The sequence below is a fragment of the Zophobas morio genome, unplaced genomic scaffold, assembly GCF_036711695.1.
Source record: "Zophobas morio isolate AGI-343-1 ecotype UQ-CSIRO unplaced genomic scaffold, CSIRO_AGI_Zmor_V1 ptg000007l, whole genome shotgun sequence".
Taxonomy (NCBI): Eukaryota; Metazoa; Arthropoda; class Insecta; order Coleoptera; family Tenebrionidae; genus Zophobas; species Zophobas morio.
The window spans coordinates 1,447,466-1,463,719 of record NW_026972112.1 but is presented as its reverse complement, the minus strand read 5'-3'; the positions used below and the strand labels follow the sequence as shown (position 1 = coordinate 1,463,719).

At 30.1% G+C, this 16,254-nt stretch overlaps 2 protein-coding genes across 2 annotated transcripts; both read left to right on the top strand.

The window, feature by feature from the left end:
• Window positions 1-591: 591 nt before the first annotated feature.
• On the top strand, window positions 592-3,537 carry LOC135124191 (vanin-like protein 1). The gene is made up of 5 exons (XM_064049088.1): window positions 592-709; window positions 1,875-2,448; window positions 2,498-2,715; window positions 2,767-2,972; window positions 3,020-3,537. Exons 1-5 carry the CDS (start codon window positions 647-649, stop codon window positions 3,429-3,431), a joined length of 1,473 nt encoding a protein of 490 aa, XP_063905158.1. The 5' UTR covers window positions 592-646; the 3' UTR covers window positions 3,432-3,537.
• Window positions 3,538-10,549: 7,012 nt separating this feature from the next.
• Window positions 10,550-12,457, top strand: LOC135124190 (vanin-like protein 1). Its single transcript, XM_064049087.1, has 5 exons — window positions 10,550-10,676; window positions 10,813-11,386; window positions 11,437-11,654; window positions 11,706-11,911; window positions 11,959-12,457. Exons 1-5 carry the CDS (start codon window positions 10,614-10,616, stop codon window positions 12,368-12,370), a joined length of 1,473 nt encoding a protein of 490 aa, XP_063905157.1. The 5' UTR covers window positions 10,550-10,613; the 3' UTR covers window positions 12,371-12,457.
• The last annotated feature ends 3,797 nt before the right edge of the window (window positions 12,458-16,254 follow it).

Here is a 16,254-nt window from a genome sequence, read left to right as displayed (position 1 = left end):
GTCGAAAAATTAAAAAACCGAGAAAGCAAAAATAAAAAATTGAAAATTCGAAAATCGGAAAACCAAAAATGGGCAAATCCCAAATTCCAGAAATGGAAAAATCAAATACTAAACCAAAAACGACAAATCGAAAATGCAAAACCTCCAGAAATCGAAACGTTCATCATTTAAGAAAAATTAAATGATTTTGGTAATTATTACACACATTAAAACACCTTCTTTCCATATAATATTTAAATGTATTCTTTCGAGCACGTGCATGAAGTTTTGTATTTTTTCGCAACTTATAAACATTTAAACTTCAAATTTTCCCATGCAGTCACAGAAAAATATTGTTATATTTTTTCAGAATTACGTGAAATAGGAAGAAACTATAACCACATTAAATACATAAGTTTATTTACATCTAACGTCATTTCCGAATAGTGTGAACATATACCAGAAAATAAATCAAACTTCGTCGACGTAACTTGATCATATGTTGCATACAAGAAGCGAACTCGACAGAATACACTCGTTCAATGTCATCACCGAATTAGCTTGTCTTATCTGCTTATCTCCACCTTTATCTAATTAGTAATTAATAATTTTAACGGTGAATACTCAAAGTCCCCTCAAACGATTAGCTGTTACACCGTCGTCCACCATGAAGGGCGTTTCCGCAGTTTTATTTGCCCTATTTTTGGCCATTCAGCATAAACCAATCCTGGTAAGTTACACTCAGTTCTTCTTTAACTTCATTAAACACCAGTCCCCGAAAATGATAAATTAATAACCGTCATCAGTAGAGAGCGGATTTTATGAAATTTGCATATCCGTTATTTTTTGCATATAAGTCTTGATATTTAATATGTGAACGAATCATGCTAATTAAAAATGAATACAGCTATAAAAAAAATGCATATTTGCATATATTTGCCTTCTGCTGCATATTTCACGGAACCGGTGCATATTTTGCATTTTTATCAATTTTTTGATTTTTTGAAAAAAAAAAGATTGCCATTCTATCGGCATTTAGTTTGGAGACACCACTGAGTGTTAAGCCATGCTTCCAGGTAAATTCGCGGCCTAATTACTTTTGGAAATACCGTTCATTGCCAATATTTTTGTTCGTTAGTTAAGTGTCTGAATGGTACGTTTAGTGGTGGTCGAAGGGACGTTATCCTATTATCATTTTTCATCGTGAGTTTGTATTGAAACCTTTTAAAGGGATACAGGTGTATAAATATGTCGAAGATAACTCAAATTAATTTATGGAGTAAACCTTTTCCTGAACTTATTCTTCTAGAACGAATTTTGTTTTGTCGCGCCTGCCCTAAACCGGTAAGTATTTTTACATCTGTGGACGTAGTACGCAGTTTTTCTATTTTATATACAAATATATTTACTTTAGAATCACCGCAAAAACTTTTTGTTAGAATATTTCGAAAAATATCTAAAAATAAATTGTTACCAAAATAGTAATTAAATAGTGGATTACTACTATTTTTTAATTTGATCTGTTTATATTTATTTTTTAGTATAAGAATATTATCTTTAAAAACGTGATTTATGTCTTAGTGAATGGTAATTAAACACTTTGCAATGTGATTTATGTATTTTTTGTAATAAAACGTAAGCTCGGGAAACCTGTTTTTGAATTTTATGTGAATTTAGTTCGCTTATTAAGCTTTTTTTTAATTTTTGGAGCATATGCAACTGCATATCTCTGCATATATTAAGAAAGTTACTGCATATTTGCATAAATTTGGTGCATATCATATGGTCATATTTCTCAAAATTTTGCTGCATATTTTCCGCTCTCTAGTCATCAGCTTGCCTCACCACGCCTAGTACCGCGTTCGAAGTACGTACTGATAAGAAATTCGTTCCAGGCTTACAAAGCAGCCGTTTTGGAGTACTACCCCGAAACAGGAGAGAGTCCACAGGCCACAATCAAGAAAAACATCGAAGCTTACAGCACCTACGCCGACAAAGCCAAAAGCCAAAGCGCCGACATTTTGGTTTTTCCGGAATATGGACTCACGACCATAGTTTCAGATCCAACGGACTATGCAGTGGACTTAACCGACGACAAAACCGACAGCGTCCTCACCAAGCTGAGCAACATGGCCTTAGAGAGACAGATCTACATGGTGGTCAACCTTTTAGAAAAAGAGCAGGAATCCAAAACAGCAACGAAGTACTACAACACAGACTTGGTTCTGGACAAAAATGGGGCGGTCATCTTGAAGTACCGTAAAATCAATTTGTTCCAAGAAGACATGCTCACTCCAGGAGATGCTAACCAGACGCAGACTTTCACTACCACTTTTGGAGTGACTTTTGGAATCTTCACTGGTTACGATATCTTGTTTGATAATCCGTCGAGGAAAGTTTTCAAGAGTAGTGACGTCACGGATATCGTGTACCCCTCTGCATGGACCTCGTTTATGCCATTTTTGACATGTAAATAAGTCGGTACATTTTTAGGTTTTTTTTTATAATGAAGTTGTAGCTTTGTCGACCCAGCAGGGCTACACCACAGCCAATGGTATTAACTTGTTGGCTGCTAGCTATGGCAAACCTAAAGAGGGCCACGGTGGTAGCGGAATTTTCCTTCCAAATGGTAAAGCTGCAGAACTTTACATCGCAGACTCGGCAAGTAGCAAAGTTGTTATCCAAGAAGTCACAAAGATTAGCTCCAGAGAGGAAAAATCTGTCTGTAGTGGAAGAGTAAGAACGAGCTTCAACCTCAACTTTTCCAAAATTAACTGTGTATTGTAGACACCCTTCGGGCTTCCCGGTGACTTAAACAAATCCAATGTTACCAACTACAAAACGAACAAAATTTTCGATTCCTCGCGCTACAAGTTCGAGAAAGTAGATATGTCTCTAAACAACTCCACACTTGAGGTTTGTCATTGTGACTTCTGCTGCACTTTTGATATTATTTTGAGCGAATCCTTTGTGCACTCTTCCGCCATATACAAGTAAGGTCTAGGTACCAACTCAACAATTTTTTAACTCGTGTTTTCAGAGTTGCGGCTTTCGACGGTATTGTTGAAATCGATGATACCAACCACCATGTACGCATCTGCAGTTTACTGGCTTGCGAAAACGACTCCAACGACTCTTGCGGTAACCGACTCGAGTCCACCAATACGAAGTTTACGAAACTTACTGTTAAGGGGAATTTGAAAAGAGAAGATAAGACGTTCTATGTCCCTATTACTGTGGACGCTTTTCTGTTACCAATACAGCAGACTAAATTTTGTAATAATCACAACGAAACCAATTCTGCCTACGTCGAGTTGACGACGTTACAAGCTCAAGCTGATGTACTGGTGTTTGGTCTTCTAGGAAAGACTGTGTCGGCAGCTTCTTCAGTCCATGCTCTAGGGTTTTTCGTTTTGGTAGCTTTTACCATTCTTAAGTTAGTTGTATTTTAATAATTATGACAAATTGTTTTTTACTTTGAGTACCTAAGATGAGCTGTTGTCAGAATATCACGTGTCTGTCGAATGACTGATAGAACAACTTTTTTTAATTTGTTTATTAATTGTGTTAATTATTTTAAGACCGTTTTTTATCCTTTTATCCTTTATATCCTTGGATCAGTCGCCATTTTTGTTTCCAGTGTTCTACTTAGTTCTATTTCTTATGGACAAACTCGGATCTCCATTGAACGACGAGTCAAAAAATAGAACAGACTTTTACTACGTTTTTAAGAAAAAATACTACCAAGAGTGTAATTCATAAATTGGAAAAAGTAAGTTTTGAAAAAGATTGTTATTTTTATAAAATCATTTTACAAGTGTTGACTTTATAAAGAGTTATTTGAATTACCTCCCATGCAATAAAGCAAGTTCAGATTCTTAGGTAAATTATGCGATTTAATTCGACGAATTTTATTTGCTTTGTTTTCACAACACGTTTAAGTCTTTGGAATTTTTCGAATTATCTCCACAATAAAACACTAGGGATCAGTAACAATTATTCACATTCCAAAGTACAGTTCAGTATAGAAAAAATATATAAAATTTGATTTTGCGCATTTTTTTGTGAAACCCCTATAAATTAAAATAAAAGTGTGAGTTTTCTGTTTATAAATTTGTTTATAATTTGTTTATATATTTGTTTATAATTATTTTATAATTTTTTTGACAAATTTGTTGCAAAATTTGTTCACAAAAATTATTGCTAAATTTATTGATACATTTGTTCCTAACTTAGTTTGCAAATCTGTTTATTAATTTGTTTATAAAACTGTTGATAATTAAAATAATCTTTTATAAATTTCTTGAAAAAATTGTGTAATTTGATCGTTTCATTTTTTTATAAATTCGTTGATAAATTTGTTTATAAATTTCTTTATTTACATATTTATTGCTAAATTTTTTATAAATAGATTGATAAATTTATTTATAAGTTTTTTTATTAATAAATTTTTTGCTACAATTTTTGCAATATTATTCATAATTCATAAATTTGTCTGTAATTTTTATAAAGTTGTTTATAAATTTGCTGGTACACTTGCTTATAAATTCGTGCCTGAATATGTTTATAAATTTGATGCTTAAATAGTTTATAAAATTTGTTTTATAAAATTGTTTAAAAATTTATACACACTTTTGTTAATAAATTTGTTTATAATTTGTTTATATATTTGTTTATAATTATTTTATAATTTGTTTGACAAATTTGTTGCAAAATTTGTTCACAAAAATTATTGCTAAATTTATTGATAAATTTGTTCCTAACCTAGTTTGCAAATCTGTTTATTAATTTGTTTATAAAACTGTTGATAATTAAAATAATCTTTTATAAATTTCTTGAAAAAATTTGCGCATTATTTTATAGACAACAAGGTTTCTAAATTTGTTTATTTATAGATTTGTAGCTATTTTTTTATAAATTTACCTATTTATAAACTTGCTCCAAAATTTTGGCAAAGTCTATTTATAAATGTATTAATAACCGTCTTTATTAGCACGATATAATAAATACGAGTAGATTCATTGTTGCTCTGGATTTTCAATTTTTTTTGACTTCTCATTTTTAAGATTAATTTCATTGTGTAATTTGATCGTTTCATTTTTTTATTAATTCGTTGATAAATTTGTTTATAAATTTCTTTATTTACATATTTTTTGGTAATTTTTTTATAAATAGATTGATAAATTTATTTATAAGTTTTTTTATTAATAAATTTTTTCCTACAATTTTTGCAATATTATTCATAAATTTGTCGGTAATTTTTATAAAGTTGTTTATAAATTTGTTGGTACACTTGCTTATAAATTCGTGCCTGCATATGTTTATAAATTTGGTGCTAAAATAGTTTATAAAATTTGTTTTATAGAATTGTTTAAAAATGTATACATACTTTTGTTGATAAATTTGTTTATAATTTTGTTGATTATAAATTTTTTGATAATTGTTTTTATAAAATGGTTTATGAATTTGTTGTTAAATTTGTTTGTATATAAATTTGTTCACAATTTGTTTATTTATAAATTTTATGCATCTTTTTTTTATTGAAATTTGTTGCTAAATTTATTCTGAATGTGGTACTAAATTTTTAAGTTTGTTGATAGTTTTGTTTATAAATTTATTGTTAAAGTTGTTTGTATACTTGTTACTAAATATATTTATAAAATTGTTGCTAAATTTGTTTAAAAAGTTTAAATATTATTTTATTGTTTATTTAAGAATTTGTAGCTAATTTTTTTATAAATGGTTAATAAATATAAAAATAAAATCGGGAAATCAAAAGGTCGGAATAAAGAAGAATTGAGAATTCGAAAATCGCAGAAATAGAAAAATCTTCCGGAAATTCAAACAATCGGAAATTGAAAAATCGATAAACTGAACAATGGAAAAATTGAAAATTGAAAACAAACAAATTTTAAATTCAAATATCAAAATTTCGAAAAGTAAAAATTTAAAAGTCTAAAAACTTAAGAATGGAGACAAAATCGAAAATTCAAAAAGTTAAATATCGAAAAATTGAAAATTTGAAAAATTGAAAGAACGAGAAATTGAAAAGGAAACAAACTGAAAATTAGGATATCAAAAAATCATAAAGTAAAAAAAAATTCAGTAATACAGATATTTGAAAAAACGAAAGTCCGAAAAATCGGAAAACCGACAACACGAAAATCTAAAAGTTTAAAATCGAAAAACTGAAAAATCAAAAATTAGAAAATCGAAATTTTAAATGACCGACAAATCCAAGAATCGTAATATGAAATCGAAATATCGAAATCCAAAAAGTCGAAAATTGAAATATCCAGAAGACAAAATTAAAGAAGTCGAAAATCGAAATTCGAGAAATGGAAAAGTCGAAAGCTCGAAAATTCGAAAATTGAATTTTTGAAAAATGGTAAATTCGAAAAATCGCAACATCCATGAGTCAAATATTCAAAAACCGAGAATTGGAAAAACGAAAATTCCGAAAATCGAAAAATTAAAATATCGAGAAATTGAAAAAGCGGAAATTCGAAAGATCAGAAAGTCGAAGATTTGAAAAATCGAAATTGAAAAAGCTAAAAGTAAAGAAATTGAAATTTCGAATAACGAAAAATCGCAAAATAGAAAATTGAAAATCCGAAATTTTGGAGATTGAAAATTTAAAAAATTGTAAATTCGAAATACTGAAGAATCTAAAGTTGAAAAATCGGAATTTCAAAAAATCGAGACTTCGAAAAGTCTTCCGGAAAGTCGTAAAATCGCAAATTGAAAGACTGATAAATCTAATACTGGAGAAATCAAAAAACCAGTAAACAAAAAATCGAAAGATTGATTAATGGAAAAATTGAAAATCGAAACTTAAAAAAAATGGAAGTTTGAAGATCGACAACTTGAAAACAACTTTATTTATCAGTTTGTTGCTATATTTGGTTAAATATTTGTTGTTAATGTTTTTTAATTGGTCTGCAAAAATGTTAAAGTGTTTAAAAATTGATTGATATTTTTTCTATAAATTCGTTGACAAATTTGTTTATAGAATTGTTTAAAAATTTATATCTAAATTTGTTGATAAATGTTTTTATAAAACGGTTTATAAATTTGCTGCTAAATTTGCTAATAAATTCATTATAATTATGATACTACTGAAAATCGAAAAATCGGGAAATCAAAAAATCGGGATAAAGAAAAATCGAGAATTCGAAAATAGCAGAAATAAAATAATCTTCAGGAAAGGCAAAAAATCGAAAATTGAAAAATCGATAAACTGAAGAATGGAAAAATTGAAAATTGAAAAGAAAAAAATTGGAAATTCAAAGATCAAAAAATCGAAAAGTAAAAAATTTAAATAAGTATCGAAAAATCGAAAATTTGAAAAATTGAAAGAACGAGAAATTGAAAAGGAAACAAACTGAAAATTCGGGTATCAAAAAATTGAAAAGTTAAAGAAATTAAAAGTCTAGAAGCTGAAGAATGAAAATACTGAAAAATCGAAAATTCAAAAAAACAAAAATTCAGTAATTGAAATATTTGAAAAAACGAAAATTCGTAAAATGGAAAAAATCGAAAAAAAAATTGAATATTTGAAAAATTCCAAAAATCAGTCGACATTGAAAAAACTAAAAGTAAAGAAATTGAAATTTCGAATATCGAAAAATCGAAAATTCGCAAAATGGAAAATCGAAAATCCGAAATTTTGGAAACTGAAAATTTAAAAAATCGTAAATTCGAAATATTGAAGAATCGGAAATATCAAAAAATCGAGACTTTGAAAAGTCTTCCGGAAAGTAAATAAATCGCAAATTGAAAAATTGATAAATCTAATACTGGAGAAATCAAAAAACCAGTAAATAAAAAATCGAAAAATTGATTAATGGAAAAACTGAAAATCGAAACTTAAAAAAAATGGAAGTTTGAAGATCGACAACTTGAAAAAAAAAAAAAATTGTAAAGTATTAACACTGAAGATTGAAAAAATTGCAAAATCGAAAAATCAAAAAATCAAAAATTAACAAATTATTACAGGATTGGAAAATCGAGAAATGAATCGAAAATTCATATATAAAAAAAAACGAAAGTTCGAAGACCCAAATATTCGAAAATACGAAAATCCGAAAAATCGGAAAACCGAGAATTTGAAAATGTAAAAATTCTAAATCGAAAAACCGAAAAATAAAAAATCAGAAAATAGAAATTTTGAATGACAAAAAATCCAAGAATCGAAATATACAAAAAACGGAATATCGAAAGTCAAAAAGACGAAAAATTGAAAAATCTAGAAGTCAAAATTAAAGAAAAAGAAAAGTAAAAAAAATGAAAATTTGTAAATTAAAAAACCAAAAATCAAAGATTACAAGTCAAAAATCAAAAAAACAAAAACTCGGGAAATCGAAAATAAAATAAAATAATTGAAAAAGCGAAAAATAAAAAACTGAAAATTCGAAATTCAAGATATGAACAAATCGAAAATCGAACCTTCTGAGTATTGAAAATTCGAAAGTTGAGAAACCAAAAATTCGATTAATGAAATTCGAAAAATCAAAAATTGAAAATTCGAAATATCGAAAAACCGAAATTTCCATGAATCAAATGTTCGAGAAATCTAAAATTGCAAACTCTAAAATTGGAAAAACGAAAATTGGAAAAATCAAAAATCGAAAATTCGAAATACCGAAAAATCGAAAGTCGAGAAATCAAAAATTCGAAGAAACAAATATTCCAAAAATTTGAAACTGAAAAACCAAAAAATTGGAAACAGAAAATATCAAGAATTCTAGAAACCGAAAAATCGAAAATTCACTGAAGCAGATATTCGAAAAATTGAAAGCGAAATTTCGGATAGTCGGAAAGTCGAAACATTAAAAAACCGAGAAAGCAAAAATAAAAAAATTGAAAATTCGAAAATCGGAAAACCAAAAATGGGCAAATCCCAAATTCCAGAAATCGAAAAATCAAATACTAAACCAAAAAATTGGTCTAAAGAGTTTAGACAGTACTTCCCTCGCTGTCGGAAACGTGACGACTGCATGCCCATTATGTTTTTTTTTCGCAGTGGATTTCAAAGAATTCGGTTTTGTAGTTCCTGAGTAAATCAATAAAATAAATTTACGCATTCATTAATTTTTTTGAGTCACCCTGTATATGCAAATCCAAAAAAAATCAATGGAGTGATAAATCACAAGTACAGACTCATCATATTTTGTACAGTTTAGATAGGATTTATTCGGCAAACTTTCGAGCTGACGTCATCAATTTTTTGGAGGGGATAAGCAAATATATTTTGACTAAACATTTATTATGCTCTTTATAACCTTAAAACATCTGCAAGATTTCAAAGCATTCGGTTTTGTAGTTCCTGATTAAATCAATAAAATATATTTACCCATTCATTAATTTTTTTGAGTCACCCTGTATATGCAAATTCAACAAATATGAATGGAGTGATAGATCACAAGTACAGACTCATCATATTTTGTACATTTTAGATATGATTTATTCCACAAACTTTTGAGCTGACGTCATCAAGTTTTTGGAGGGGATAAGCAAATATTTTTTGACTAAAGATTTATGATGCTTAAATGACTCCTTAAAACATCTGCAACATTTCAAAGCATTCTGGTTAGCAGATTAAAAATTAAATTTCAAAATGTTGTTTTATAATTTTGATTTTTTTTCCAAAAATCTGGACGTTTCGGGTGAAAAGTCGATTCAGAGTTGTAAACTACATGTGTAGGACTATGTTATTTTATACAATTGAAAACCCATTTACTATGTACAATTTTGAAGTGACGTCATCGCATTAGTGGTGGGGATGATTAGACAAATTTTGATTAGCGTTTTACCATCTACATGATATTCTTAATATAAGTACAAAATTTCACAACAATCGGTCGAGTACTTTCGGAGATTATCTGTCTAATAAAATCCGGGACAACAGACGGACAGACGGACGGACAGACGGACGGACAGACGGACGGACAGACGGACGGACAGACGGACGGACAGACAGACGGAAATGGGAGACCTATTTCTTCGTCTTCTAGGGGTCATGAAAGATCGAGAAAACGTAAAAGTAGAGAGTCGGCCGACGGACTCGATTACAATACTTCCTTTGCTTACGCTCGGGAAGTAAAAACGACAAATCGAAAATGCAAAACCTCCAGAAACCGAAACGTTCATCATTTAAGAAAAATTAAATAATTTTGGTAATTATTGCACACATTAAAACACCTTCGTTCCATATAATATTTAAATGTATTCTTTCGAGCACGTGCATGAAGTTTTGTATTTTTTCGCAACTTATAAACATTTAAACTTCAAATTTTCCCATGCAGTCACAGAAAAATATTATTATATTTTTTCAGAATTACGTGAAATAGGAAGAAACTATAACCACATTAAATACATAAGTTTATTTATATCTAACGTCATTTCCGAATAGTGTGAACATATACCAGAAAATAAAACAAACTTTGTCGACGTAACTTGGTCATATGTTGCATACAAGAAGCGAACTCGACAGAATACACTCGTTCAATGTCATCACCGAATTAGCTTGTCTTATCTGCTTATCTCCACCTTTATCTAATTAGTAATTAATAATTCGAACGGTGAATACTCAAAGTCCCCTCAAACGATTAGCTGTTACACCGTCGTCCACCATGAAGGGCGTTTCCGCAGTTTTATTTGCCCTGTTTTTGGCCATTCAGCATAAACCAATCCTGGTAAGTTACACTCAGTACTTCCTTTAACTTTATTAAACAACAGTCCCCGAAAATGATAATTAGTAACCGTCATCAGCTTGCCTCACCACGCCTAGTACCGCGTTCTAAGTAGGTACTGATAAGAAATTCGTTCCAGGCTTACAAAGCAGCCGTTTTGGAGTACTACTCCATAACAGGAGACAGTCCACAGACTACAATCAAGAAAAACCTCGAAGCTTACAGCATCTATGCGGACACAGCCAAAAGCCAAAGCGTCGACATTTTGGTTTTCCCGGAATATGGACTCACGACCATAGTTTCAGACCCAACAGACTATGCAGTGGACTTAACCGACAGCAGTGCCGACAGCGTCCTTACGAAATTAAGCAACATTGCCTCAGAGAGACAGATCTACGTGGTGGTCAACCTCTTGGAAAAAGAGCGAGAATCCAACACAGCAACGAAGTACTACAACACAGACTTGGTTCTGGACAAAAATGGGGCAGTCATCTTGAAGTACCGTAAAATCAATTTGTTCCAAGAAGACATGCTCACTCCAGGAGACGCTAACCAGACGCAGACTTTCACTACCACTTTTGGAGTGACTTTTGGAATCTTCACTGGTTACGACATCTTATTTCATTATCCGTCGAGGAACATTTTCAAGAATAGTGACGTCACGGATGTCGTGTATTCCTCTGCGTGGACCTCATATATGCCATTTTTGACATGTAAATAAGTCGGTACTTTTTTAGTTTTTTTTTTTATAATGAAGTTGTAGCTTTGTCGACCCAGCAGGGCTACACTACAGCCAATGGTATTAACTTGTTGGCTGCTAGTTATGGTAGACCTAAAGAGGGCCACGGTGGTAGCGGAATTTTCCTTCCAAATGGTAAAGCTGCAGAACTTTACATCGCAGACTCGGCAAGTACCAAAATTATTATCCAAGAAGTCCCAAAGATTAGCTCCAGGGCGGAAAAATCTGTTTGTAGTGGAATAGTAAGAACGAGCTTCAACTTCGACTTTTCCAAAATTAACTGTATATTGTAGACACCCTTCGGGCTTCCCGGTAACTTAAACAAATCCAACGTTATCAACTACAAAACGTACACAATTTTCGATTCCTCGCGCTACAACTTCAAGAACGTAGATATGTCTCAAAGAACCTCCACACTTGACGTTTGCCATTCTGGCTTCTGCTGCACTTTTGAAATCACTTTGGACGTCTCTTCTGTGGTCTCTTCTGACATATACAAGTAAGGTCTAGATACCAACTTAATAATTTTCTAACTCGTGCTTTCAGACTTGCGGCTTTCGACGGTATTGTTAAAATCGATGATACCAACCACCATGTACGCATCTGCAGTTTACTGGCTTGCGAAAACGACTCCAACGACTCTTGTGGTAACCGACTCGAGTCCACCAATACGAAGTTTACGAAACTTACTGCTAAGGGGAATTTGAAAAGGGAGGATAAGACGTTCTATGTCCCTATTACTGTGGACTCTTTTCTGTTACCAATGCAGCAGACTAAATTTTGTAATAATCGTAATGAAACCAATTCTACCTACGTCGAGTTGACGACGTTACAAGCTCAAACTGATGTACTGGTGTTTGGTCTTCTAGGAAAGACTGTGTCCGCAGCTGCTTCAGTGCATGCCCTAGGGTTTTTCGTTTTGGTAGCTTTTATCATTGTTAAGTCAGTTGCAATTTAATAATTATGACAAATTGTTTTTTACTGTGAGTACTAAGATGCGGTTATCAGAATTTCAAGTGTGTGTCTGATAAACTGATAAAAACAACTTTTTCTTATTTGTTTATTAATTGTGTTAGTTATTTTAAACCCGTTTTATATCCTTTTATCCGTCCTTTATATCCTTGTATTAGTCGCCATTTTTGTTTCCAGTCTACTACAAAAAATAGAACAAAGACTTGCTACGTTTTTAAGAAAAAATATTGAGAAGAGTGTAATTTATAGATTTGAAAAGATAAGTTTTCAATAAAGAAAATGTACATTTTTATGAAATCATTTTAGAAGTGTTAGCTTTATAAAAGGTTGATTTAAAGTTAATGGAATAGAACCTCCCACCCTCCTAATACAGAGGCAATAAAGCAAGTTCAAATTCTTAGGTTAATTATAAAATTTAATAGGACGAATTTTATTTGTTTTGTTTTAGCAACACATTTAAGTCTTTGGAATTTTCATTAATTTTCGAATTATTTCCACAATAAAGCACCAGGGATCAGCAGCAATCGTTCACATTCTAAAGTGCAGTACAGTACAGAATGGTAAGGTACGAGACAAAAAATTATCACGGAGCAATTTTTTAAGAATTTTTTATTATCTAGACCTTTGACTAAATAATACACCCAGTAGAAGTTAATTTAGTATACAAAAATGATTTTTTCAGTGATATTTTTGCATCAAATAATTTCTGATCTGTGAAAACTCAATTGTGTCAAGAAATTTTGAGACAAAAAATTATCACGCATCACTTTTTGTATAAAAATCAATTAGAAAAACGTAGTATGCGTAAATGTTGTTTATTTGTATGATATGCACGATATGCAATTGTTTGTTAGAACTGATAAAGTGTCGAAATATAATTGGCTGAGCTACAATAATTGTCTTTCGCCATGGGCAAAGAAAACGATCTAACAGAACGTGAAAAAGGACAGATTGAGGCATACTATGACCCGGGTTTGACTTTTCCGGAAATAGCATGAAAGATTGGAAGAGATCGGACCACAATCTCCAAGTTTGTAAGAAAGAAATACAGTGAAAATGGACGACAAAATTGTGGAAGAAAAGAAAAACTCACTGCACGTGCCAAAAGATCCATTGTGACTCCGGGCTAAAGGATAACATGTTGTCTGAAATGATAAAGAGGACCCTAGGACTTTCTGTTCACAAAAGAACAGTTTTGTGAGTACTGGCTAATGACAAAAATGTTAAATATGCCAAATATAAGAAACAACAAATGTTAACAAAAGAACATATTCAAAAACGTCGTGAATTGGCCAGAGAAATGCAGACGAAAAATGAAGAATGGTTCCAGATAGATTTTTCAGATGAAAAGAAAGTTAATCTCGATGGTCCTGATAGTTTTAGATATTATTGGCACGATTTACGGAAAGAACCAAAGTATTTGTCAAAACGAGTTCAAGGAGGTGGCAATGTTATGGTCTGGGGTGCCTTTAGTAGCTTAGGAAATAATAACTTAGCATTAATCAAATCGAATGGACTCTCTGAATTACCAAGATGTGTTGGAAATGCACCTCAAACCACCTTTGAACCTATTTCAAGACAGCAAAGTGATTTTTCAGCAAAATAATGCGTCGATTCATGTGTCTAATTCATCGAAAACGTGGTTTCAACGACAAAATATAGCTTTGCTATAATAGCCTGCGAAAAGCCTACATCTCAAATCTCAACCCTATTGAGAATGTATGGAGTTCTCTTGTACGAGAGGTTTATAAAGATGGGAAGCAGTACGCAGCAGGTAATGAATCGAAATATGGTATCTTGACGGCTTGGGAGAATTTGGACTTCAATTACTTCATCCATTTGGTCAATTCTGTGAAGCAACGCGTCTACAATCATAGAAGCAGGTGGAAAATACATTGGGTATTAAATTAGTTTTCATTTAGTTAGTTAGTTATTTCCCTTTTAAGCGTGATAATAATTTGTCACAATAAGTCTGTTAACAAAATTACATATTTTCAATAAACTTCAGTTTAGTGTTTTCTGTGAAAATGTTTTATTAAATTAATTAAAAATGGAATTGCTCAATCAACCAGGTATCTTCACTTTCTTTTAATACATTTAGGCAAAAATTCTGCACCGTGATAATTTTTTGTCTCGTACCTTATAAAAACTACAAATCCAACTTTTTCGAAAAAAAATTGATTTTACGAATTTTTTTCTGGAACCCCTACAAGCTAAAATAAAAATGTGTGTAATGCTAAAGTGAAAATCAAGAAGCATGCTATACTTTTATTTCAAGTGAGTTTTCTGGTTATAAATTTGTCTATAATTTGTTTGTAATTTGTTTATCAATTTGTTGTTAAAATTGTTTATTTATGAATTTGTTGCTAAATTTGTTTAACAAATGGAAGCATTACTTCATTGACAAAGAGGTTTCTAAATTTCTTTATTTATTTTTTTTATAAATTGATTAATAAATTTGTTGCCAATTTTTTTTTGACATCTCGTTTTTAAAATTAATTGTCAACCTAGACCAAAATTTGTTGGAATAAAGATTGTTTGCTAAATACTGAAAAAAATGTTTATTTATCAATTTGTTGCTAAATTTGGTTAGAAATTTGTTATTAATGTTTTCTAATTGATATGCAAAAATGTTAAAGTGTTTATAAATTGGTTGATAATTTTTCTAGAAATTCGTTGATAAGTTTGTTTCTAAATGTCTTTATTTACAAATTTGTTACTAAATATTTTATAAATAGGTTGAAAAATGTATTTATAAGTTTCTTTACTTATAAATTTTTTGCTACAATTTTTGCAATATTTATTCATAAATGTGTCGGTAATTTTTTTATAAATTTGTTGCTATATTTGCATATAAATTCGTTCCTAAATATGTATGTTTCAAAATTTTTTGTAAAAAAAAAATTTGGTGCTGAATTAGCTTTTAATTTGTTGATAAATTTGTTTATTTATAAAATTTTAGGCAAATTTTTTTTAGAATTATGCATAAAATTCATAAACTTTTTATAAATTTGTTGCCAAATTTATTATAATTATAATACTGTTCTTTATGGTTTGTGGGTAACTTATTTGATAATTTTGTTTATAAATTTATTGCTAAATTTGTTTATAAATTTCATGCTAAATAGAGTTATAAATTTGTTGCTAATTTGTTTAGAAATTTGTTGATAAGTTTCTTGATAAATTTGTCTCTACATTTGTTTACAAAATTGTCCATTTATAAATTTGTACACAAAATTTAATGCAAAATTTGTTCATAAAATTTATTACTAAATTAAAATCGAAAAATCTAAAAAAATGCAAAAAAATTAAGGATTGAAATCCCAAAGTGAAAATTGATAAAATTGAAAAATTGAGAAATCGCATTATCAAAAAATCGAAAAATTGGAAAATCGAAGAATTAAAAAATTGAAAAACCAAAAAGTTGAGAAATCGTGACGTCAAGTAATCGAAACACCAAAAATTCGAGAAATAGAGAAATAGAAGATCCAAACAAACTATAAATCTAAAAGTCCAAAGGCCAAATCCAGAAATTTAAAATTTCAAAAATCGATTAATAATTAAAAATTTAGAAACGCCAAAAATTGACAAATTGATAAATTGAAAAAGTAAAAATCGAGAAATCGAGACTCAAGAAATCGAAATGGGAAAATCACACAATAAAGAAATCTAAAAGTCAAAAAGTCAAAATATCGAGAAATCGAGAAGTTGAAAATTTGGAAGCGCCAAAAATTGAAAAATTGAAAAATCGAAAAATTGAAAAGCCGTGAAACCTCGTAAAAACATCAAGAAATCGAAAAAAAATCTAGAAATTGAAGAAATGAAATATTGAAAAACTATGTATTGAAATAATAAAAAAATTGAAAATCG